General features: G+C 35.2%; 1 protein-coding gene across 16 annotated transcripts in view; it reads right to left on the bottom strand.

The window, feature by feature from the left end:
• CDC42BPA (CDC42 binding protein kinase alpha) overlaps positions 1–26,921 on the bottom strand; it is a 322,506-nt gene that overhangs the window by 110,218 nt on the left and 185,367 nt on the right. For 14 of the 16 annotated variants that reach the window (XR_012091165.1, XM_007988230.3, XM_037985490.2 and 11 more), the window contains 4 exons: positions 23,322–23,455; positions 16,110–16,352; positions 15,746–15,856; positions 7,564–7,811 (listed from right to left, as the gene is read on the bottom strand). Coding sequence is in view for 15 of the 16 variants with exons in the window: in XM_007988230.3 (XP_007986421.2) it covers positions 7,564–7,811; positions 15,746–15,856; positions 16,110–16,352; positions 23,322–23,455 (736 nt within the window). In the remaining variant the exon portion in view is untranslated. The remainder of the gene's footprint in view (positions 1–7,563; positions 7,812–15,745; positions 15,857–16,109; positions 16,353–23,321; positions 23,456–26,921) is intronic. The other 2 variants (XM_073011469.1, XM_007988247.3) reach the window with 1 other exon arrangement.

Genomic DNA, 26,921 nt, shown 5'->3' with positions numbered 1-26,921 from the left:
TGAAATGTGACTGCAGTGACATCTCATTCTCCCAGTTGAGCTAAGTAATCTACCGGCTATGTGGACTCCAGACTGAGCGTCACCAATAGCTATAAATTAACCCAACAATGCCATATTCTGGACACCATTACTCACACCCCTATATAGGTCAACAATATACATCCAATCATTAATCAATGTTATTTCTGCAAACCAATAAGAATTCCTGACAAAAGACTTTTGTATGTTCCCTCTCCTGATTTGTCTTTCTTTAAAAACCTGAGCCTCTTTTTTGTTCTCTGGAGCACTTCTCTGTGTTTCCTGGGCTGCAGTCCTCAACCTTGGCCCAAATAAACTCTATATTAATTTTGCCTCAGTTTCTGTCTTTTGGACAACATTTTGGAACCTTTGGGCAGCAAAAGACAGTGCTGAGAACTCTGAACCCTCATATCCCTTCAAACCTCTGCAGGTAGAAGCAATCTCATCCCTTTTCCCACAGCAGCTATAACCTGAGGCAACCAGCCTGTTTTTGCATAAAGCATTTATTAACTTCACCTGTAATAGTTACCGCGAAAGGGGAGGCCAAGTATCTTTAACACCTACCCAATCACTTGTCATTGTTTTCAGGCCTATGATGACAGTTAAGATCACAGCAGAGACTAGATATAAAAGTAATGAAGGTGTTAAAGGATTTTGCCAATTTATATTGGAAGGAGTATGGGCAGCATACAGAAATGAATTCTAAGAGCTGAGAAAGAAAACTTTTTTTATCTGAGGAATGTAAGACCATTTAAATTATCAGGCCCAGAGAGGTATTTAAAATGTGAGAGCAGTCACATCTCACTCCCACCTTGAGCTCAATGATCACCTCTTGAGGCCACTTGCTATGTGGGCTCTAAACTGATACCAAGGAGCCATAAAATGCCATACACTGGACGCCATGACTCACACGCTATCAATGTTATTTTGTAAACCAATGAAAATTCCTGGCAAACAACTTTGTATCAGCCCAGCCCTGGTCTCCTTTTGCCTTTAAAAACCTACTTGTAACAAAGATCTAATGGAGCACTCCTCAAGGTAACCTGGAAGTGTGTTCCTGGCAACTGTCTTCACTTTGGTTCAAGCAAACTCTTTAAATATATCCTGTGCCTCAGCTTCTTCTTTCAGGTCAGAAGGGTGTTACCCCAAGGTGGGTAAATAAAAAATTAAATACAGCCAAATTTATCAAATGCACATACTCATCTAGGATTTGTGGTTTAATGTGTTGACTCAACATTCAGGTGTAGTTTTTCACTGCTAGGCTGAGTAATTGAAGCTTGGACTTCTGACCCAATAGTGGCCTACAGTCAATTAGCTGGAGCATTACTGGCTCAAGGAGATGAGAATGTCAGAGTGGACCTATCATGTGCAACCTGGTCAGCCACCCACGAAGAACCCACTTCAGAACACCTAGAAAGCAGTCCTTTCACCAAGGCATTAATGAATACATTAGTGAGAGGGCGCTAGCATCCTGGAGAAACACTATGGTAGGTGTCCCAGATGACAGTCTACAATGACAGTGGAAAATGCCAGAATGGAATTGCATTGCCTGATTTTATTAAAAATAACAGTATTCCAGATTGGTTATTGTACCACCTGCTTTATTTACTTATAGCCTGAGGCTTCCAAATCCTCATCCTTTCCCTTAAAATTAAAAATCACACTCATTTACTTTTAACGAATTCAATGAACATATGCTTAATAACATCTATTTGTGTTTCATTTAGAAATCTGAGGAAAACATCTGTGATTTGTAGACTTCCTATGCTCACCTTATTTGATTATGTATATACTAGAAAGTGTGGTGAAAGGAGAGGTTAGGGGAAAGAGGAGGATATATGAACCACAAAATGATTCCTTGTTCTCAACTCTAGATAGTATTAAAAGTTCAACTAAATTTCCAACAGTTCTATCAATACTTTCAGTCCTTCCTTCCTTCCTATATCTACATACATACACATTTATTATTATTTTAACATTACAATGCTTATTTAAAATGATAGTTCTGTGGAGCATGATAACTTATTTACCCTTAGAAGTAAACACAGTTTTAATAAGACATAAAAAGCCTTCTAAGGAAAAAATGGGAATAAGTTTTTTTTTTTTTTTTTTTTTTTTTTTTTTTGGAGACAAGAGTCACTCTGTAGCCCAGGCTGGAGTGCAGTGGTGCGATCTCAGCTCACTGCAACCTCCGCCTCTCAGGTTCCAGCGATTCTCTAGCCTCAGTCTCCCAAGTAGCTAGGATTATAGGCACGTGCCACTGTGCCTGGCTAATTTTTGTATTTTTAGTAGAGATGGGGTTTTACGATATTGGCCAGGCTGGTCTCGAACTCCTGACCTCAGGTGATCCGCCTGCCTCGGCCTCCCAAAGTGCTGGGATTACAGGCGTGGGCCACCGTGCCCAGCAAGGAATAAGTTTTTTGAAGACTGTATTGTTATGTGACAAACAGGCTTATATCTACAGCAATTTGATGGATGCTACAGGATGTTAGCAATGAATGAAATTCCATGTGGATCAGGCTGGGTAATTATATATGATTGCTTTAAGGTGAACAAAGAATATAAGTAATGGTTGATCTTAAAAGTGTAATCTTAAAAATCTCCTACATAACATTATTGAAGATAAATTATAATTTAAATGACAAATTCAAGGAAAATAAACTAACCTCCATCTCCAAGCAAATGTGTCACTTCACTATTATCTATAGACAGATGTTAAATTTAGTTATGTTTAGGAAGCTTTCCTAACACAGAAGCTCTTTTTCCTGTTTCTTGTTAGCATTAAACAAGCTTAAGTCTCTTCCATATTAAAAAGAAACAAATTCTCCCCATAGCCTGTGTTACAATTCATTTCCCAAATCCTTGTCTTCCCACTCACTGGTAAGCATCCTGAAACAGTTTCTGTAACCACTTTTTCATGGTTTAGTTGCTCTCCATGACACCAAAATCTGGCTTCTGCCTCCACCATCTCAAGAATAACAGCTCTCTCAAAACTCAACACTGGCCTGACTGTGATTACATCCAACCTGCTGGCCACTTTTGACAGTGTTGTCCACTCTTGCCCTCTTGACATGCTGTCTGGCTTTGACTTCAGGGATCCCATGCTCTACTAGTTTTTAGTCTACATTCCTGGCTTCTTTTCGGCTGCCTTTGTGACTCTTCTACCCTTCCTGTAAATACCAATGCTCCTCAGCATTCTGTCTTAGGTGCTGTCTCTTCCCTCTCTACACATGCTGCCTGAGGTATCTCATCAATGACACCAGTTGGTTTTATTTATGTATTCAGCTGATGATCCCTGAATCTACATTTGAGGCTTTTGTGGCCTTCAAACTGCTGACTTGACATCTCCACAAAGACATCTTCCAAGCACTGCAAGTTCAATATGCCCAACTCAACAAGAGAGCTCAACACAAATTCCCACCACGCCTATCTACATCAATATACTCTACTTTCTCTTCTGATAGGTAAAAAAAAAAAACAAACAAAAAACAAAAACAGATTGAGTAAGGCCAATCCCTTCATTATGAACATCCTGAAGTACTCAAGTACTTTTCTCTAGTACTTTCCTCTTCTCCTCTCTCTTCCAATCGTCTATGAGACAATTTCTATCAGATTACAATCATGCTGTTATTTCTTCCATCTTAAAAAGAAAACCACATACACAAAAACAAAGAGCAAAATATCTTCTCTGAGATAATTTCTCCTCTAGCTATTACCTGATTTCACTGCTTGTTTGTGTGATAACTCCAAGTAACAATAGTTTTACTTCTATGTTCTGTCTCCAAGTGCTCTCCTTCCAGTCTCTTTTAATCCTACTGTGGGGTCTTTGCCTCTGCTTTTCCACTAAAATTGTTCTTATCAAAGTCACCAATGACCTTCATATTGCTAAACTCAAATGCCATTATTTAGTCCTTATCTCACTTGATTCAGAACTCATTTTATTTGACATGCTGACAGACTTTATGTGCTTTCTTCACTTGTTTCCGCTGTTACAGTAGGCAGTCAGGCAGACATAAGCAGGACAGGAGGGACCCCCTGCCCCCACACCCCCAACCAGGAATGGCCAGATCAGGTGATGCCCAGGTGATTGTTAAACTGTCTCTAAAATAATAATTGATCACACCTGGTGACAGGAAAAGACAGTCTCCCACTAGATAGAAACACCTGAAACGTGATCAGCAGCTTCCCAATAAGATTCAGGAGTTAGGCAAGTGGGCTCAAGCATATACACTAAGAGAAAAAATGGTGGAGTTTAAATGGTGGCATATGACCTTCTTCTAGGAGCACTAGACTGGCAAGGGAAGAATGCCTCAAGTGAGCACATGTACAACTTCAGTAAACACACTGTGCATGCAGCCCCTCCCAAGTGCTGGCAGGTCACTGTGCATGCGGACAGCCCACCCCAAGGGAAGAATCAGAGAAGGGATGCAACTCCACAGAAGCATGCCAAGTCAAAGGTTAAACACCAAGTCAAAGGTGAAACCATGCACTTGAATCTCTCAAGTCACCCACTTGGCACAATTCCAAGTGTACTTTGCTTCCTTTTATTCCTGTTCTAAAGCTTTTTAACAAACTTTCACTCCTACTCTAAAACTTGTCTCGGTCTCTCCCTCTGTCTTATGCCCCTTGGTCTAATTCTTTATTCTGAGGAGGCAAGAACTGAGGTTGCTGCAAACGCATATGGATTTGCCGCTGCCAACATGAGGACACTAAATTTGCCTGTTATTCTCCTGTCATTCTCACTGCCCTTTCTCTATCCACTTTGCTGGTTCCTCCTTGTCTCTCAACTTCTAAAAATTGGAGTACCCCAAGGCTCAGTGCTAGGAAATTTTTTTCTATCTATACCCATTCACTAAGTGTTTTCATACGGTCTCAGAGCTTTAAATGCCATGGAAGTGATAATATTCTCAGGATTTTACCTCCCTCCCCCAAATCCAGGCTGGTCTATACATCAGCCTATTTGACATCTCCAACTGAATGTCTAATAAGCATCTCAACTGTAACTGCTTAAAATGAGCTCTTTCTGTTTATGAAAGAGTCTTGTTGGGGGAAAAATGTGCCCTTGATAATACTCCCAATCCCAAACTTGCCTCTCCTGTAGTCGTCCTTTCTAGTAATATATTCTTCCAACCACTTGGACCAAAAACCTTAGTATCATTCTTGAGTCTTCCTTTTTCTCCCTCATATCATATCTAGTCCACCAATACATTGCTATCTTTACCTTTAAAGATCATTAAAATTCAAACCCTTCTTATCCCTTTTGCCACTACCCTAGGCCAAAGCCACTGTCATCTGCTTGGATTACTTCAGTCGTCTTCTAAGTGGTCTCATTTCTTTTGCTCTTACCTAATTCAGACTACTCTTAACCTATTATTCAGAGTGATCCTGTTAAAACACAAATCAGTCGTCGCTTTTCTGCTCAGAATTCTACAATATAGTCATGTAATGCATAATGACATTTTGATCAACTATGGACTGCCATTAGTCCATAATGTATTAGTCCGTAACTGTGTAAATTTTTCAACTTTATTATAATCTTATGGGAACACTATGTGGTGTTGAAAAATTCCTATTACTTAGTGATACTGTAACTGTCTTAAAGTACTAACGTAAAGCATTACTCACGTGTATGTGGTGATGTCAGTGTAAACAAACCTGTGCTGCTGGCAGTATAAAAGTATAGCACATACAATTATGTATAGTACATAATACTTAATAATAAATAACTATGTTACTAGTTTATATATTTACTATATTATACTTCTTATCATTAGAGTATACAGCTTCTACTTAATATATTTTTTTTAAAGTTAACTGTGAAACAGCCTCAGGCAGGTCCTTCAGGAAGTATTCCCGAAGAAGGCATTGTTGTTATAGGAAATGACAATTCCATGTGTGTAACTGTCCATGAAGACCTTGTAGTTGTGACTGACCCAGAGCAACTTCCAGTCCTGTAAGCTTCATTTATGGTAAGTGCCTTATATAGGTGTACTTTTTTAAAAAAAAAATCTTATATATAATCACATCACAATACCTTTCCAAGAAAATATCCCTGGTGTTAAGCGATGCATGACTGTAATTCCCTGTAATAGTTTTACTCAGAATAAGAAACTATGCATCCACTAAACATGACTTTCAAGGCTTTACATGATGTGGCCCCTGTTGCCTCTCTCACTTGTCTCTACTATTCTTCTCCCTTTATTCTACTTGAGGCACACTGGCCTCCTCACTATTTTGTAAAAAAACTTACTCTTCTCCATGTAGAATGCTCTTCTCATACATCTGTATAAATACCTTTTTTTAGTCTTTAACTGAGAAATCAATCACCTTCTCAGTATCGTTTTTCCTGGCCATCCTGTATTTATATAATTTAATCCTCCCCCGAATGCTTCATAGACCCTATTCCCTGTTAATTTTTTGTTCTTAGCATTTATCATTATCTGATATATTCTATGTTTTACTTATAGAAAGCTCTATGGGACAGGAATTTTTTTTCATTGTCATTGTCTTTTTGTACCAGTCCCTACAACAGTGTGTCACACATGGTAGGTTAAAAAATATTACTGAACGAATAAATGCAACAAACTGAATAAACTCGGGCTTCCAATATAAGCTGAGAATGACAGCAACATATATTCAGTTTCCTGAAATCCAGAAAGCTGAGTATAACTGACAATTTCTCCTGCTCCCTCATTTCTCACAGCTGCTTATTATGTTCTCCAGGTTCTATCTTCTCAGTAGATGGAATCCATCCACTTCTCTCCATCTTCACTATCACCACCTGAGGCCCACACCTCATCTCTCCAACCTGGATTCGTACCTTCAGACTGTTCCTCCCACTTCACTCTCCACACAGTAGCAAGAGTGGTCATTCAAAAATGTATATATAATCATGTCACCTTCCTTCAATGGCCTGAGGATAATGTGCAAATGCCTTGTACTCTGTTATGACTTTGCGTCTATTTTACTTTCCAGCTTTATTTCTTACCACTCCCATCTATTTATGTTTCAGTCATAGGAAACATCTTTCATTTTCTGAATGTGGCAAGTCCCCCTTTTCCTTTAGATCTTAGCACATCCTCCCTGGACACTCCTCCCTAGCTACTTCTTTCTCACTAATTATATCTCAGATTCGAAGTTTATCTTTTTTTTTTTTTTCTTTTTCTTTCCTGGTAGAGATACGGTATTACTACGTTGCCTAGGCTGGGCTTGAACTTCTGGGCTCAAGTAAGCCTCCTGCCTCAGCCTCTTAAGTAACTCAGATTACAGGTATGTGTGTGTGTGCCATCATGCCGAGCTAGAAGTAATTTTGTTCAGAAAGCCTAGATGTACCAAAGTTATCTTTTGTGCCTTCCCTATATGTGCTCCTATAGTTATCATCCCATTCGCTTTTCTATCACGCTATATTATAATTTTCTATTTGCCAATCCTGATTTTGGTCTCCTTTAGGTCTAAGATATGTTTATTGTCTATGTATCTCCAATACTTGACACAAAACAGGTACTCAATAAGTATTTACTGTATAGTAAATAATGTGATTCTTACCTTTCTCTCCTGGTTTTTTCCAATTTGTCTTTTAAAATCATAATTTCTTTGTTGAGAGCAAGTTGCTGACCTTCTGAATCATGCAGTTCTTTCTTAAGATTTTTTATTTCATTTGCATGTATTCCTTCTCTTTTAGATAATTCTTCTTCATAAAAGACACTTTTCTTTTCCAAATCAGTCTTTAGTTTGGTTATCTCTTGCTGATGTTCTATGCTGCATATTCCTGGTGAGTAACTAATTTGTTTTTGCTATAGAAGTAATAACTAAAGATTAGTGCATCTATAAGAATAATAAAATATTAAATAACTTCTTTCTGTAATATAAATGAGTATTCATGTAACTGCATTTTTTGTATATCTTAACAAAAATAAAATTCTATATAAAGTCTACTAACTTTTTGTCTGCCATATATTGCAAATATTTTTCTCAGTTTACATTCCTTAATAGTCTGTCTTTGTCGCTACTTTTAAAAAGTTTTCTTCACACACAGATTACATATTTAGTCAAATTTTTAGCCGGGACTTACATGATTTCTTGCTTTACATTTAAATTTCTAATTTATTTAGAATTATTGTTGGTATATAGAGTGAGAGAAAAATCTAACTGCATCCTAAATCTGATGAGGAACTGATAAAAAGTTTTAAGGACATCTGCGTCTTAAAAAAATTAAAATGGGCAAAGGAATGGTAGAGTAGAATGTACAAAAATAAAGACAGAAACCTTTTGCAACAGTACTGTGAGAAATGGCAAAGGTCTAAACTAACATCTCCTTCATATCTACACTAGAAAAAAAAAAAAGGTAGGTCTCTTCACTTTCAGATATGATTAAGAAGGAGAAGAAATTGGGTTGAAGTCTACCTTTTTAGAAATAAGGCTGAAATATCCTCTCAGTAATAAGAAAGAAAAGAAAATGTAAAGTCCAAAGATTCTTCCAGGTACTGCCTAAAGGGTAAACAGAAACATACAGACTACAGATTATGACTGTAAGATTTCCTAAGCTTTGTAATTTTCCAAAGGTCATTAATTTGTTATATCCTATCTGTCTCCCCAGTTGCAATAAAACTTTTAAAACTAAAAGAACCTATGCACTTAAGTTTAGGGACAACAAAGAATCAAGATCTAGAGGTCAGTGTATTCTTTTTTGAAGTCAGTCATAAGGGCAATAAAACTGGTAAGCGTAGTTGACTTAAAGTAGAAGGAAAAATACCCTGACTCCTTCATATCTGAAGTATATAATTTAAAAAGAGCAAAGGAAGTGATGTGGGCCAGAGAAATAGCCCTGGTGTGTCCAGTGCAATATTAACCATTCATCGAAAAAATATTTTTCATGTGCCAGATCCAGACTGTCCAATGGTTTATTAGGTAGCCTAACATGCAAAAGTCTGCTTAACTTGAGAAGAACCAGAGCAAGGCAGATTCTTGCTCTTAAGCATCGCTATGAAAATGATATTGACCCATCTGTAAAAAAGAAAAACCTACCAAGAAATAATAGGCTTTACTGCAGGCACTGAAGATAATTTAATGTCAGCAAACTTATTAATAACTGTGTCATAAAATGAATTATTTTAATAGACTAAAATTTAAAATCCAAATGATAATCTCAGAATGTACCCCTACTAGCATTTTATAAAATCCGGTAATAATTCCAAATACTACCCTAAGTCCCACAATAAAACCATCACATAAAAAATAATACAGTAATTATTTTAATTTAAAAGTATCCATTGTGAACTATCCAAATACTATTTATGGTGAGCCTTTAGAGATACACTGAATAAATTCAGAAATATCAACAAAAAGGATATCTTCCATTATCACTCTTATGCAACATTCATTTCAGACCAACATGTAAAATAGTCTCTCTCACCAACATGTAAAATAGTTAAAAATATGAATATTGTAAAGAAAAATAACATCTTTATCATTTCTATTTAATTGTTCACCTAGAAAATACAAATAAATCTAGTGAAATGTGTTAGAATTGAGAGAGTTGAGTAAAGCAATAGCATATAAAACACAAATCAATACTTCCAGATATTAAAATAAGCAATAAACAACAAAAATTTCATTGTTAACTGGAGAATAACAGTGAGAAATTTCTGATTTATATGAAAAAAACCTAAAAGTATTGAAACAAACTATTTAAAAGGGAAGATTAAATGGACATGTATTCAATATTTTTCATGTTATCTTCCACATAATTCTAATTAAAAGTTCTTTATAAATGTGGGGAAAGAAGGGCACAGAGACATGTTTCTAATCCGTGGATAAGAATAAACTGGTAAAAATAAAAATGTCAAAGAAAATACCAAGTGGTGAGTGGGAAAATATACTTTTCAAATATTAAAACATACTATAACTCTTTACTAAAGTATCACTGTGACAGATCTGCTTCCCAAAATAATTTAATTCAATATATGAGACATCTTCAGTCACTAGGTAAGGTAATGATTAATAAATGAAATTGGAATCACCAGCTAGCAATAAAATAACAAAAATGAATCTCATGTCATACCATTTAGCAAAACAAACTCCAAACAGATTAAACAGTTAATTATTTTTAGACCCAACAAACATCCAAAAGAAAGCAGAATTAAATACTTATCAAAACTCTGAGAGGAGGACAAGCCAAGCTTTGAAGCGACAGAACAAACACTGAGAAAAACCAACAAATCTTCTACAATTTTAAAAAGAAACAAGATAAAAATTAAGGGATACATGATAAATTGGTTACATGGTTGCTGAAAATACTTTAAAAAGTAAAATTTTTACTGTGCAGAGAGTTTTATGTATATGACAGTACCACATTGTTTTGATTACTGTAACTTTGCAATAAGTTCTGAAGTATGAATCCTCCAATTTTGTCCATTTTTTTATGATAGTTTTGGCTGTCCAGGTCCTTTGCAATTCCATATGAATTTGAGGATCAGCTTTTTATTTCTGCAAAAAAGACTCTGAATTTTGATAGGGACTGAGTTGAAGCTGTACATAACTTTAGGTACTGCATCTTAACAATATTAAATTCCCCTAGTCATAAACAAGAGATGTCTTTCAATTTATTTAGATTTTCTTTAATTCCTTTCCGCAATGTTTTGTCATTTTTAGTTGGTTAAATTTGTTTCAAGGTATTTTATTCTTTCAGACGCAATTGTTAAGTGGAATTGCTTTCTTAACATTCTTTGCAGATTGTTCGTTGCTGGCTTATAGAAACACAACTGATTGCTGTGTGTTGATCTTGCAGCCTGCAACTTGGGTGAATTTATTTTAAGTTCAAGTCTCAAGTACCTTTCTTTTTGAAACAGGGTCTCACTCTGTCACCCAGGCTGGAGTGCAGTGGCCCGATCATGGCTCACTATAGTCTCGACCTCTGAAGTCTCAGGTGATCCTCCTGCCTTGGCCCCCGGAATAGCTGGGACTACAGGTGCCTTCTCAAAAAAGAGTTTGAGAAGGATTGGTGTTAATTTTCCTTTAAGTGTTTGGTTCAATTCACCAGTGAACTGGTGTGGTCCTGGACTCTTCTTTATCAGAAGGTTGACTGTCTTTTTTTAATAAGCCGCTGGAATAGGGTTGTGGAGTGCCTGAGGGTCCATCAGAAGGTTTTTGATTACTGATTCAATGTCTTTACTTGTTACAGGTCTGCGGAGATTTTCTATTTTGCCATGAGTCATACTGGGTTATTTGTATCCTTCTAAGAATTTATTCATTTCATCTAGTTATCTACTCTGTTGGCATACAGTTGTTCCTGTTATAATTCTTTTGTTTTCTGTTGGTAAGTAATAAAATTTTCCCTTATACTTCTGATTTTAGTGATTTGCAATGTCTCTCCCTCTTTAGCTCTTTTTATTGGGAAGGGGTCAGTCTAATTAAAGGCTTGCCAATTTTGTTGACTTCTAACCAACTAACTTTTCATTTTATTGATTCTATTATTTTCTAGTCTTTATTTTATTTAGCTGTGCCCTAATCTTTATTATTTCATTTTTTCTGCTATCTTTGGATTCAGTTTGCTCTTCTTTTTCTAGTACCTTAAGGTATAAAGTTAGGTTACTGGTTTTTACTTTCTTCCCTTTTAGTCCTTCCTTTTAATACAGGCATTTATAGCTATAAATTTCTCTCTTCAGCACTGCCTTTATGGCATCCTGTAAGTTCGAGTGTATTGTATTTTCATTTTCATTCATGTATTTTCTAATTTCCCTGGTGATTTATTCTTTGACCTATGGTTGCTTAAGAGTGTGTTCACTAATTTCCACATATTTTTGAACATTCCAGGTTTTTTCTTTTCCTGTAATTGATTTCCAGCTCCATTTCATTGTAGTTGGAGATGATACCTTACACGACTTCAATCTTCTTCCATTTACTAAGATGTTTTTTGGCCTAACGTATGGTCTATCCTGGAGAATCTGCCATGTGTACTTTAAAAGAATGTACATTTTGCTGTTGTTGGGTGAAAAGTTCTATACATGGTTGTCCCTCAGTATCCATAGGGCATTGGCTCCAGGACCCTACTTGAATACCTAAAATCCATGAGTGCTCAAGTCTCATATATAAAATGGTACAGTGTTTGCATACAACCTACACACATCCTCCCATAAACTTTAAATCACCTCTAGATTACAGTCACATATTGCTAAATAACAGGGATATGTTCTGAGAAATGCATCTCATTAGGTGATTTTGTCCTTGTGTGAACATAAATTGTACTTCCACAAACCTAGATGGCACAGTCTACTATACACCTAGGCTATAGGGTACAGCCTGTTGCTCCCAGGTTACAATCCTGTACAGTATGGTACTGTCCTGAATACTGCAGGGAACTGTAACACAATAGTAAACACTTGTATCTCTAAATATAGAAAAGATACAGTAAAAATATGATATAAAAGACAAAAAATGATATGTTGCATATAAATATGGCACAAAAGTATGGTATAAAAATAAAAACTGGTATGTCATGTAAAGTATTATGAACGGAGCTTACAGGACTGGAAGTTGGCATGGATGAGTTAGTGACTGGTGGGTGAACGTGAAGGCCTAGGACATTACTGTACACTACTGGAGACCTGATAAACACTTTATACTTAGGCTACACTATTTTTAACATTTTATTTATCCAATAATAAACTTGGCTTACTGTACCTTTATAAGCTATTTACTATTTTAAAACTTTCTGAACTCTTCTGTAGTAACACTTAAAACACAAACACATTGTACAGATGTACAAAAATGTATCTTTTTCTTTTTCTTTTTTTTTTTTGAGACAGAGTCTCACTCTTGTCACCCAGGCTGGAGTGCAGTGGCACAATCTCAGCTTACTGCAATCTCCACCTCCCAGGTCCAGGCAATGCTCATGCCTCAGCCACCAGAGTAGCTGGGATTACAGGCGTGCGCCACCACGCTCAGTTTATTTTTGTATTTTTAGTAGAGACGCGGTTTCACCATGTTGGTCAGGCTGGTCTCGAACTCCTGGCCTCAAGTGATCCACCTACCTCAGCCTCCCAAAGTGCTAGGATTACAGGCGTGAGCCACCACACCCAGCTATCTTTCTTTATATCCATTTTCTATTAAGTGTTTTTCATTTGTAAAATTTTTGTTTTACTTTTGAAATGTTTTTGTTAAAAATTAAGACACAAACACACACATTAATATAGGGTTTACACAGGTTCAAGATCATCAAGACATTATTAGGTGACAGGAATTTTTCCAACTCCGTTATAATCTTAAGGGACCATTGTTGTATATGCAGTCTGTGGCTGATTAAAACGTCACGATCTGTACTTACAATACCTAATGTGATATAAATGCCATATAAGCAATTTTTACCTTTGGAATAATGACAGGAAAAATCATCTGTACCTGTTCAGTACAAATGCACCCATCTAATTTTCTTCCTCCAAATATTTTTGATCCATGGTTGGTTGAAGCCACGAATATAGAACTCATGGATATGAAGGGCTGACTCTGTATCTGTTAGGTCTAGTTGGTTATAGTGGTGTTCACGACCTCAATATCCTTATTGATCTTGTGTGTGTATGTTCTATTCATTATTGGAAGTGAGATATTGAAGTCTTTAACTCTTTTTGTAGGGCTATTTCTCTCTTTAAGTCTGTCAAAAGTATTCTCAATGAAGTGAAGATTCCTACTATCTTTAAAACAGCCAAAATATGTTTTAACCCTTTACTATGTGCCAGGTTCTGGCCTATACATGTTAAATGCATTAACTAGTAGGTTATATTATCTCAAATTTATAGACAACACAGAGATGTGTTTGGCAAGTAGGTAAACATGATACAGTTTCCAATGCAGTAATGTTTATTGTAGAAAAAAATAAAAAGCAAACTATTAGATAAAATATGTGAATGAAAGTTAGAAAACCTGGGTTTACATTGTACTCTATCACTTATGACTATAAAATATTTAACTCTTCTGACCCTCAATTTTCTCAAATAAAAATAATGCCTAAGATTCTAGTTTGTACTTTATTATTCTTACCACCCAAAGCTCCTAGAATAGTGCTGGAAACAAAGTAGGCCCTGACTGAAAAGTATCTGGGATGGTGATGTAATTACTTCTATATACTAATCCTGCTCTAGAGGTACAGGTGTATATAGAAGACACATCTCCACTTCATAAAGGTAACCAGGACTACAAATTCATGATGAACTAAAACAAACTCCCAAAACAAAAACAAGAATAAAATCAAGAGTTTATATTTCCATTTATAGCAAAGGAATTTGACTTGCAACCACTGAAATTCAATTGTCAGAGAAAAAGTAAGTTCTGACCAATTCTACCACATGATTCATTCATTAACTTAACAGGTTTATTAAACAAGTATTAAATATCTGGTCCTTTGCCAGGGCCAAATTAACAATATACCTGCCTGTATTTTCAATAAGCTAGGTCACAGTTTAGCTGGAAATATACAGATTTGCAAATAAATAATTACAATAAGAGCTAAGCTACAGGTATTAACAGAATTCCAAGAAGCAGTACAGGAGTATGTAGATTTTAAGGAGTATGATTCTTACATTTATGGATAATTGGACAGTAGACTAAGCATGGTCCTAAAAGAAGTAGGTGAAATGGGGCCTGACAGGTATAGCAGAGGAAACAGGATGGAAAAAGTTTGGAGTCAAAAAAGATAAAAGGCAGATACCACATTCAGACTATTATTTAGTATGGTAAAAATATCATGTCAATTTGATCTTAATTCACTCATTGTAATATACATGATACCATTATTACACTAACAGTTACTGAACACTTATAATGTGTCAGTTTACAAATGTACGTATGCACTCTTGACATGAAATAGTTTTATAGATGAGAAAATTAAAGTATAATGAGGTTAAACATTGTTATGTTTTGCTTAAGACAGAGTTTCACTCTTGTTGCCCAGGTTGGAGTGCAATGGTGCAATCTAGGCTCACTGCAACCTCCACCTCCCGGGTTCAAGCAATTCTTCTGCCTTGGCCTCCTGAGTAGCTGGGATTACAGGCGTGCGCCACCACGCATGGCTAATTTTGTATTTTTAGTAGAGATGGGGTTTCGTCACGTTGGTCAGGCTGTTCTCAAACTCCTGACCTGAGGTGATCCGCCCATCCCGGCCTCCCAAAATGCTGGGATTACAGACATGAGCCACTGTGCCCGGCCCCATAATGTTCTGTCCAATATTACATGTTACACAGCTAGTGACTGGTGAAGCAAGAAGTTAAGAATAGGTAGTCTGACTCCAGAACGGCTCAAGGATTTCCCTTGCAAAGCACCTTCTGCTGAGATAAGACTATGACCATTATCATCTTATCCTAACAAACACAAGTGTCTGCAAAGCTACCCCTGAGCTTCTCCTGAGTTGTTTATGAGATACAGAGAGGTTCTGGATATCTAACCATGACTCCCACGCAGATTACCAGTACATCTTGGGTAGGCAGGCAGTCCTTCATAAACATTCTAACTCCTTCCTGATAGATTCATGTTTCCCACTAAACATAGTCCTCCATTTTCTTCAGCATAATTAAGAAATCAGTATCAGCTTCCTACTGGTGAGAACGAGAATTATGAATACTAGGTTTGAAGAATGACTAGTTTTCACTGCACACTGAATACAGTGTATAAGCTAACATTCCTAACAAGCCTAAAGAGAAGAAAATTAATTAAGCTTCATAAATGTGAAGTCAAAAGATACCTTCAGTCCCTCCAATTCATTTTCCAGTTGCTTAGAATAGTGCTCACTTTGTTCACGTAGTTTCCTGTCTTTAGATGCTTCAGCAGCTAGAGCTTCTGTATGAACTTCCAGCTTTAAAACAGAATGAAAAAAGCAGATTTCATGGTTATAATCTTTTTCCAAACAAAACATTTATCCCAATGAGAATTTAACCTTGTAACGGGAAGATAATTCAAATGTTTAAATCCATATTAAATAATATTAACAAACTATAAAAATAACTTTAAAAAATATTAAATAAAAAATTATATATGATATCACTAGTCTTAAAAAGTAGCTTTAATCACTATCCCATGGGCACTACAAAATTTGCCTGACTACTAACCTCTTTTTTGGCTCTTTCTGTTCTGCGCAGTTCTTGCCTTAAGCTTTCAACTTTTTGCATCACCAGGTCCACCTCTTCTTCCTTATCTCGGACATGGCGAGCAAGTTTCTGTTTTTGGGTGTGCAATTCTGTTAGCCGCTCATTGATCTCCATGAATTCCTGCATGGCCAGTTTCCTCTGACAGTGTGCGTCTTTCAGCTCTTTGGATTGGTTTTTTAATCGCTCACTAGCCTGGACTAGTTCCTACAGTTTTGTAAAAAGAATATAAGTTACCAATTCTGCAACCTAGAGACCAAATTTGGCCATCAGAATAGCTATTATTAAGTCAAGAAGAGCCAAAATTATTCACCTTAGAACAAATTAAAATAAATAAACTACTTCTGAACAGCATGGTGTCTTGACATAAATAAACTACTTCTTAACGGAATGGTGTCCTGATATGGTCTCAATTCCTTATGCTAATACAGTAAATGCACGGGAGCTGCTAATTTAACCTGATAGTACCTTAATTTCCACAAATGAGGAAAAAGTTTAGAAATAAACGATATGATGGTCAAAATAAATATTTGTAAAATTTGATAAATATTTGTGAGGTTGTTTTCATAAAAAACAAGCATTGCCCTTGACATGGAGGCTACGCCTCAAGCCAGAAGCAAGGAGACAGAAACTAAACCAGAGACTCCCTAATTGAAGTGAGAAACTTAGAGGAGAGCTAAAGTGGACTGAGGGCAGTACCACTACCTGCCTCCCAGCAAAAGGAAATGCAGATTTTCTTTGGGGGAAAGAACTGTAATGAAATCTGAATTTTTCACATATTAAGAACAAACAAGAATGAGCTCACAACCACAGATTCCAAATTACTCAAAGAACAAAGCACCACAATCAAATAACAAAAACAATAAAAATAAACATCAAAGGTATCTTGGTATTAAAATCATTAGATATCAACACAAAATTGCTACATATGAAATGTTTAAAGGAATAAAAGATGAAATAATAAAAATGAAAAAATGACAAAAGGCTATTAAAAATGACCAAGCAGATTTATAGAAGAACTGTACGGAACATTTAGAAACAGAAAACGTTAAGGTTGGCCCAGTTGATCTCATCTATAATCCCAGCACTTTGGGAGGCTGAGGCAGGAGGATTGCTTGAGCCAAGGAGTTCAAGAGCAGCCTAGGTGACATTGTGAGACCTCATCTCTACAAAAAATAACAATGCCAAAAAAAAAAAAAAAAAAAGGTCAGGTATGGCGGTGTGTGCCTATAGTTCTAGCTACTGTGATGGGAAGATGACTTCAGCCTAGGAGGCTGAGGCTGCAGTGAGGTGAGATCACTCAGTTGCACTTTAGCTTGGGCAATACAGTGAGACTCCACCTCAAAAAAAAAAAAAAAGAAGAAAAAATATAAATGTTAAAATTAAAGACATGCATCAATCACTAGAGGAAGCTCTACATTTATGAATCAAGAAAAAAATTTAAAAACCCAAACCATACGTGTTCAAAAAACAACACTCTTTGGTAATACCAAAGAGAAATAAAAGACCGTAAAGAAATCAGAGGGACAAAAAGGCAAATCACCTATTCCCCATCCTCAAATAAGGTGGGAGAAGGAAAATTAGACTAAGAACATACACTGAAGAAGTAACAACAGCAACAGAAACAGGGTAAAATATTTTCAAAGACATGAGAAGATAATTAAAATTATATACCCAAAAAATTACTTTTCAAGTCTGAGGCTTCATATAAACAAAAACTGGCAGAGCTTACCATAATCAGATCTGCACTAAAGGAACCAGTAAAGCTTTATCTCAGGAAGAAAAAAATGATTTTAGAGATCTAATGCAAGAGAAATGAGTAGCTAATAAAATGGTTAACATGAATGTGAATGTAAACAAGTATATATATAAGATTATACTATAAAAATGTTAACTTTGTACAGTAAACAAAAGATACAGCTAAAATACTGGCCAATAACAACACATAAAGAAAGTTATAAAGAGGTAATACAGGTTGAATATCCCTAATCCAAAAAATTTGAAATCCGAAATGTTTCAAAATCCAAAACTGTCTGAGTGCCAACATGATGTTCAAAGGAAATGCTCACTAGAGCATTTCAGATTTTGGATTTTCAGGTTAGAAATACTCAACTGGTATAATGCAAATATTCCAAAATCCGAATGCTGGTCCCAAGCATTTCAGATAAGGGATACTCAATCTGTAAAATTAAACCTCTTTAAATTGTTTCTGGGAAATAGTTTTAAGATATTTAACTTCAACTTAAACTTGGTTAATACACATGGTAGAAGCCAAGAGTAACCACCAAAAGACTAGAGAGTAAAGTAAAATGTCAACAACAGCAACAACAAATGTCAGTGAAGAAGCAAGAAATGATTTTGCAAACAGAAAGAATTCTGGAGACTGCTGCATAAGAATGTAAATATACTTAACATTAATTAACTGTGCACTTGAAAATTGTTTAGATGGTAATTTTATGTTACATGTATTTTACCACAGCTAAAAACTTTTGAGAAGGGAAGAAAGGAAATAAAAAGCAGCACGCAAAAATCATGACAAACAGAAAACAAAAAATAAGATAGTAGAAATATATCCATATACATTAGTAATCACCAGTTAAAGGCCATCTATTATATTGGATTAATAAATGAAATCTTGACTTCAATAGAAAAAGTATTATTAAGGATAAGGAATGTCACTACATAATGATAAAATTCAATACACTAAGAAGAAATACTATCCTAAACTTTTGTGCGTTCTATAAGATAGTCTCAAAATCATTAAAAAGAAACTGTTAGAACTTCAGAGAAAAATTGGTAAACATCACTATAATGAAAAATTTTAATTTCTTAGTCATTAATAGATAAACCAAGTAGGCAAAAAAACGGTGAATATAAAGACGATCTGAAAAGCTCAATTAACAAGCTTCATGTACAGAAGCTTGCTCTCTAAATTGGAACACAAACTATTTTCAAGAACACATATTGAATGTTTTAAAAATGGAACAGGCTAGGCCACGAAGCAAGTCTCAGTAGATTTCAAAGAACAGATATCATGTAGAGCAAGTTCTGTAATGACACGCAACTAAATTAGAAGTCAACAAAAAAAATAAAACTCCATACACTGAAAATTTTAAAAGATACTTATAAATAACTCACTGGTCCGTGAGAAAAAGAACCAACGCAATTCAACTCTATGAGACCAGTATAATCTGAATATCAAAAAAAAAAAAAAAAAGAAAAGAAAGAGGAAAAATAATAACACACCAATCTCACTTATAAAAAGAAACGTGAAAATCCTTTTTAAAAATTAGTAAATCAGTTCCAGTGATATATAAAGTAGATATGCATGAAGTCTGGCGCTAAACTCCTTGTGCTAAAAATCTAGCTCCACCACTTTCTATTTCTATGACCTTAAGCAAGTGAACTAATTTCTCTGTGCTTGGTCTCACCATTCATAAATTGAGAATAATAATGATATCACCTAACTCATGGGGCTGTGATGGAGATTAAATAATTTAACATATGTAAAGCTTTCACAACAGTGCTATTAGAACAGATATTTGCTACATAAATGTTATCTATACTATCACAGTATTATAAGAAATTTGGGCTTAACCCAGAAATATAACAGTGACTTAATATTAGAAAAAGTCTACAAATGTAGTCCACCACACCAACTTATTGAAGGATAAGAAACATATAAACATATCAATAGAGCACAGAAGGGCACATTGAATAAAGTCAATACCCATTCTAAATAAAAAGCTATTAACAAAATAGGAACAGAAGGTAACTTCTTTAACCTGATAAAAATTATTTATTAAAAACTTACAGCAAACATTATTAGTGATGAAATATCAGAGGCAATTTCTTTAAAATTGGGGAACAAGATGGGGATGCCTGCTATTATCATTTCTAGTTAACATTGTACTGAGTTTCTAGCTAATACAGTAAAACAAGGAAAGAAATGAAAGTCTTTTCTGTACAAAATTTTATGGAAGAATATTTTAAAAGAACTTTAAATATATGGAGCGATATGTTTACGAATAAAAAGACTTTAGGAATGCAGAGAAACTTTCATGTTTTTGCAGTTTGTCCCTTCTGAACAAATTTTACCAAAACCTGGGCTAAATGAAAGTCTTAAAAAGTAACTTATAACTGATTTAGTAGGGAGAAAACTAAGATTTACCTTCTGGAGGTTATGTGTTTACATTTCAAGGTGGGGTGGCAGAGAGTAGGAGCCTAGACCAAGGGGGCTTCCTTTGATAGAGCAGAAGACTCTGGGCTTATATTTACAGTGGAAATATTTATCTATGTTCCAAAGGGTTAGAGAAAGAACCCAAGATCCTTCTCTTTAGATTTCCAAGGAACTCTCTCAGAAGAGGAGAAAGCAGGAAGCAGTTGCTTCTTTTCTCTATGTAAACACCTGGATAAATGTTTTCAAGGCTCCTCATTTACAATACAGATTCCTTCTGTGTAGGGTTTTATCCTGCCAGCTCTCAGGGTATTTCTCTTGAGGTAAGACTTAGCACAGAAGGGAGCCATGTAGTTATTCTTTGCTGTATGTAAGTAATAACAGTCCATTCTATTCTGGAAATAATCTGTGTGTATATTCAGAAAAACAGTAATAAATATATATATAGTAAGAACTTAAAGACAATATTGTAATGATGTTAATTCTCTCTAAATTGATCTATAAATTCAATGCATTTTTTTTCCCCTTGAGATAGGGTCTTGCTCTGTTGCTCAGGCTGGAGTGCAGTGACATGATCATGGCTCATTGCAGCCTCGATCTACCAGGCTCAAGTGAACTTCCTGCCTCAGCATCCTGAGTAGCTGGGATGACTGGCGTGCACCACCAGGCTAATTTTTTTTATTTTTTGTAGAGACTGGGTCTCATTCTGTTGTTGCCTAGGCTGGCCTCAAACTCCTGGACTCAAGTGATCCTCCTGCCTCGGCCTCTCAAAAGTGCCAGGATTACAAGCATGAGTCACGATGCTCAGCAGATCAAATGTAATTTTAATCAAAATTCCATCTTCACAGTTTTTAAAACATAGTTAGAGATACAGACTCTAAAATTTTAAAACTTTAAGATAAAAATTTAGGAGAAATTTTTAAAATCTCAGATTTTTTTATATAAGACAGCAAATACACTAACCATAAAAATATTGATAAATCTGGCCACAATAATCCTAAGAACGTTTTTTAATAAAAAGATTCCTAAAAGCAAAAAGATAAGCCACTGAGAGATATTTGTAACACATATAACTCACAAAAGAATGTCCAAATATTTCCAAGAATTCTTATAATCAGTAAGAAAAAAACAACCCAACAGAAAAATAAACCAAAGATATTAAGAAATATTTCACAAAAGAAATGTAAATGACAACAGACCCATGTGAAGATACTTGACCTCATTAGTAATTAGAGAAATGCACATTAAGACCACAACCAAACATTTTCTAAAACCTAAAATCTCAATTTAGACTAGATTGGCCAAAAGTAATAAATCTGGTAATATGAACACAAACTTCTATACACTACTGGTGGAAATGGAAGTTGGTATACTAGAAAACAGTTTGGCATGATAAAAAATCAGAATATTTGCTAACCCAATCAAAAAATGGGCAAAGGATCTCAGTGAACATTTCTCTAAGAAGACATACAAATGGCCAATAGGTATATGAAAAAGTATTCAACATCACTAGTCATAAGAGAAGTAAAAACCAAATCATAATGAGCTGTCACTTCACAGCTATTGGAATGGCTATTTTTTTTTTAAAAGACAAAGGATAACAAGTGTTGGCAAGGAATGTGGAGAAAAATCATTTTCTACTACCTATAGGATATTAAGCAAATCACTCAAAATCCTATATTGGTATCATCTGTTTCTTTTCATCAGCACTATTGTCTTCTCAAAATACATGAAAAGGATTTTTCATGCTAAAACATTAAAAATTGGTGACTACCTGTTACTATAAATCTAGCTGTCAGATTTTCATCCTCTTTTCAAAGGGTTAAAGAACCCAAGATCCTTCTCTCTAGATTTCCAAGGAACTCTCTCAGAAGAGGAGAAAGCAGGAAGCATAACATCCATTATGTTAACTACATTTGGCTGAGTAATCCTACCAATAAATATAAAATGGTAAACCATTAATATTACTATAATATTATTAAAGTTAATAGAACACTAACTGTTTTAAATGACAAATATTATTAAATTGGCATTGAATTTAAATGGGCCTATACAAAAAACTGGTTGAAACTGCATTAAGAAGAAAGTAAAAATGTATTGGTCTATTTCAATCTATTCTTTAATAGCATTCTCTTTTAGTTCTTTTGATTAGTTTCATCAGCTAAAGGTTATTTGTTTTATTTTTAATTCCCTCCATTTCTTTCCTGGCACAAAGACTTTCAAATCTTCCCCCAGAGGATTTCATTCATTCTATATTATCAGTGCATTATATTAATATATTACATTATTGAATACAACTTATGCTATGCCATAAACTACAGATTTCTTGTTTGCAATGGCTAGCATTAGTCCCAACATTTTTCTATTAATGAAAGTCACAGTGCTTAGCAGCATGTGGTTCAAGAAAAGTATTTTCTCTAGTGCTTGAATATTATTTACCCTATTGGGCTATGTTACGGAGTCTTAACTATCAATAAATTTTCTCGGTGTTTAAAATAATGTTTAAATGTTATACAAAGTTCTTATGAAAATCACTTTAGCTTTTTCACCCATGCTGCTTTGAAAGATAAAAACTGACATTTAAAACAAATAACCAAAGAAATTTTAAATTATATTTTAAGAATGTTCTTATCAGCAAGTTATAATGAAAATATGCCTGTATTTTAAATTTTTTCTATAGATGCTAAACAGATTCTACTATTTTCTTATTTCTTCGTGTTTCTTTTTCAATAACATTCACTTTTAATCTAGTCCTTTGACTATTAACTTTCTAAAAGAACAAAAGATTCTGAACTTTCAAGCTTCAACAATTTAAAAGTTTATTACTAGCTACTCATCAAATGACATACATCAAAATAATCCTTATATTTTTAAACCAACTTTTAAAAAGATAAAATATACTATGTATTATTGTAATTCATTATGAATGCTTTCAGTATTCTTATTATACAAGATTCAAAACAGAGAAAAAGCTTTGATGATCTATTCACATATTTTACCTTATTTAGATCTTCCCTTTCTTGTTGTAACGTTTTGATTTGTTTTTCATAAGCCTTGATTTGTCTAAAAGCTTCATCTAGTTCTTGCCTCACAGCATTAGCTTCTTCAAGTTGCTGTTCCAAATGACTCAATTCTAAAAACAAAAGACAATGTTTCTTTTACTATTTGTATAAAAGCAAATGATTGAACCTAAGGTAAAACAACTAAATTTTTTTTTTTAATCAGTATTTTGAATTTGGTGTTAGGTCTACTGACAGACAGTGTATACCAGTATGACTCTTGACAAATTAAATGCTTATCAGTTCACTGTAAAGATGGTGAATTGCGTATGCCAGTGTGAAAATGTGCAAAATTTATGTGCAGAAATGCCTTATAGATTCATTATGAAAAAAAAATACTTGCAAAAACAGCACCTTCAGACCAATTAAAAATTTAAAACTAACAAGCAACAAGAAACCCAACCAACAACAACAAAAAGTCAAGTTTTACTGCAGTGTTGGTAAGCATCCTAAGGCTCATGTTAGTCAAATTACTGTGTAAGATGATTTTGATTCTAACAGGGTGGTTCCAAATCACCCAGTCTAGTTTCACCACTGTTTATCTGAAGAATAAACTCTGATTTCCAAAAAGCACATACCTGAAAAACTCCTGATCTAAATCAATTCTTCTATTTTTCGATGAAGAAACTCAGGGAGTTGAATAATTTGCCTAGTTACATTGCAAAATGTGTATCAGAGATAAGACTAGAGCCCAGGAAATCTTGCACTGACTTCTCCACTTTACATGGTAATGTTATTAAATAATGTTTAACATTCTCAGATAAGAGGGGATATTAAGAAACACCAACATTATTTATTTTAATCTATGCCTTAAAATGTAATAAATTGATAGGAAATGTTCCTGGTATTAAAAGTAAACTAGGAAAGAACTGAAGTCAGTGATACAGAGAAATCTAAACAATATTCATTATCAGTTCTGCTCTGGATATTTTCTGTTCTTTACACATTATTACTCTGAGTCAGCAATACTCAACCTTTTTGGCACTAGTGACCAGTTTTGTGGAAGACCAGGAGTCTGGGAGCTGGGAGATGGTTTTGGGATGAAACTGTTCTACCTCAGATCATCAAGCATTAGTTAGATTTTTGTAAGAGGCACGCAACCTAGATCCCTCGCATGAGCAGTTCACAATAGGGTTCACGGTCCCATGAGAATCTAATGCCACCGCTGATCTGACAGGAGGTGCAGCTCAGGCGCTAATGCTCACTCACCTGCCATTCACCTCCTGTTGTGCAGCCCAGTCTGCCGGTACTAGTCTGTGGCCCGAGAATTGGGGATCCCTGCTCTAAGTGACATCCCCAGACAAGTGACATGAGCATCCCTTAGGAACTTAGATATGGAGAATATCAAGCCCCAATCAAGACCTAATGAAGCAGAATCTATACAGTATCCTCAAGTCATTCATTTGTATGTTAATGTGTGGGAACCAGTGCACAAAGTGTTGTATACTGTTGAGACTGATGTTTTCAATAAATGAAGTAGTGTTAATATGTTAGTCCTATTGGGAAAAGCAATTCACTTGTGTAGATGAAACCTGCAGTCTAAAAATTACTTAAATGTATTAGTGTATCATGCATTGTATAGTACTACATTCCATAAATAACTGGTATCAGTGCAATAAACTTACAGATTTCAAACTTACTTTGAAAGTATAGTTATTAATAGCACAGTTAACTTTTGAAGATGTAAAGTTGTATTAACTGGTATTCATAGTATCTGAACAGTATCAATTAATGAATGCTTATGTGAAGAAAACTAAAAATCATAGGGTGTTTAATCTTAATCATGGTGTTTAGTCTTATATTCAGAAAACTGTATTTTATCACTTTATCACATTTTGGCATTTCATAGGGGAATATTTCTATTTAAATTAATTTCTTTCAAACACATTTAAATATTTTCTAGTTCAAGTTTTTAACATTTTTAGGATTTCAAGAATTTCTTGTTTTTCTTTTTTTTTTTTGAGACAGAGTCTTGCTCTGTCACCCAGACTGGAGTGCAATGGTGTGATATTGGCTCACTGCAACCTCCGCCTTCCAGGTTCAAGCAATTCTCCTGCCTCAGCCTCCTGAGCAGCTAGGATTACAGACACTTGCCACCATGCTCGGCTAATTCTTGTATTTTTAGTAGAGATGGGGTTTCATCATGTTGGCCAGGCTGGTCTCCAACTCCTGATCTCAGGTGATCCGCCCACCTCAGCCTCCCAAAGTACTGGGATTACTGGCATGAGCCACCGTGCCCGGCCTGGATTTCAACAATTTCTAAAGTAAATATCAATTTACTTTTGTTATTTCTCATAATTAAGAGTAAAAATGTAGCCTGTAAAGCAGCTGACTTCTGTCACTTCCTGGTTCATTTTAATTACATTTTATGGTTAAGGAAAATCAATTTAGAGTAGCGATATGGTACATTTAGTAATCCATTCTGAGCACACTTTCTTTCTTCTACTTTTGAAGTGTTGTTCTCTGACATGTACAATTTTTTCAGAAATTATTGTTACTGACTTATTTCAACAGCTCTGAGAAACAAAAAAATTCAGTATTTCATAAAATTTCCCTATCATATAAAGTTTGTAACAGATGATATCACATGGGATAGCATCTAAAAGCTTTAAGGATATTTTTACTGATTTATTTCAATACAGTGTTAATTTTAGTTTTCACCACAGCCATTTTATTTTGGCTGCTTTGCAATGGAGTTGTTGGAGAAATATATGTCAAATTTCCCTGTTTTATATTTCAGACACTTTTCAAAAGTGAAAAAAGCTCAAAACATTCATTTAAACAACAGTATGTGAATTATGAGAAGTACAAAAGAATGTACTAGATTAAGAAGTGTTGGAAAAGATAACCCCTCCTCCAATATTTCATAAAATTCTCCATTATGGAGGGAAACACAGCACTCGTAATTTGGAAAACACAGAATGTTACATTCCCAAAAGATGAACACCCCATATCAAGAAAAATCCAGAATGCTTTGAACTTTGGTCAAGTACTATAAAATGGGTAAAGCAGCAGAGCCTTTACTTTCACTACAACAAATAGCAAATATGGCTAAAATTCTGAAAGAAATCCAGAGACTATTAAAAATATCCAACACAATTAGCCATGACATTTAGATAAAGTTGTTAAAAACTAATTATAGTGAACAAATAGAAAAAGCTGTACTAGGCTGGGAACCATGGCTCATGCCTGTAATCCTAGCACTTTGGGAGGCTGAGGCGGGCAGATCACCTTAGGTCAGGGGTTCAAGACCAGCCGGGCTAACATGGTGAAACTCCAGCTCTAGTAAATATACAAAAATTAGCCAGGTGTGGCACACACCTATAAACTCAGTTACTTGAGAAGGGCTGAGGCAGGAGAATCACTTGAACCCAGGAGGCGGAGGCTGCAGTGAGCCAAGATCGCATCACTGCATTCCGGCCTGGGCAATAAAATGAGACTCTGTCTCAAAAGAAAAAGCTGTACTAGGAAACTGGGTTAGCTGATATCAACTAAATGGTTCTTAGCTCACGAATGCTATTTAGGACTGTAAAATTCAAC

Source organism: Chlorocebus sabaeus, chromosome 25 (assembly GCF_047675955.1).
Source record: "Chlorocebus sabaeus isolate Y175 chromosome 25, mChlSab1.0.hap1, whole genome shotgun sequence".
Classification (NCBI taxonomy): Eukaryota; Metazoa; Chordata; class Mammalia; order Primates; family Cercopithecidae; genus Chlorocebus; species Chlorocebus sabaeus.
Note: the sequence above shows the minus strand (reverse complement) of the source record. Positions and strands in the feature narration are given on the sequence as shown.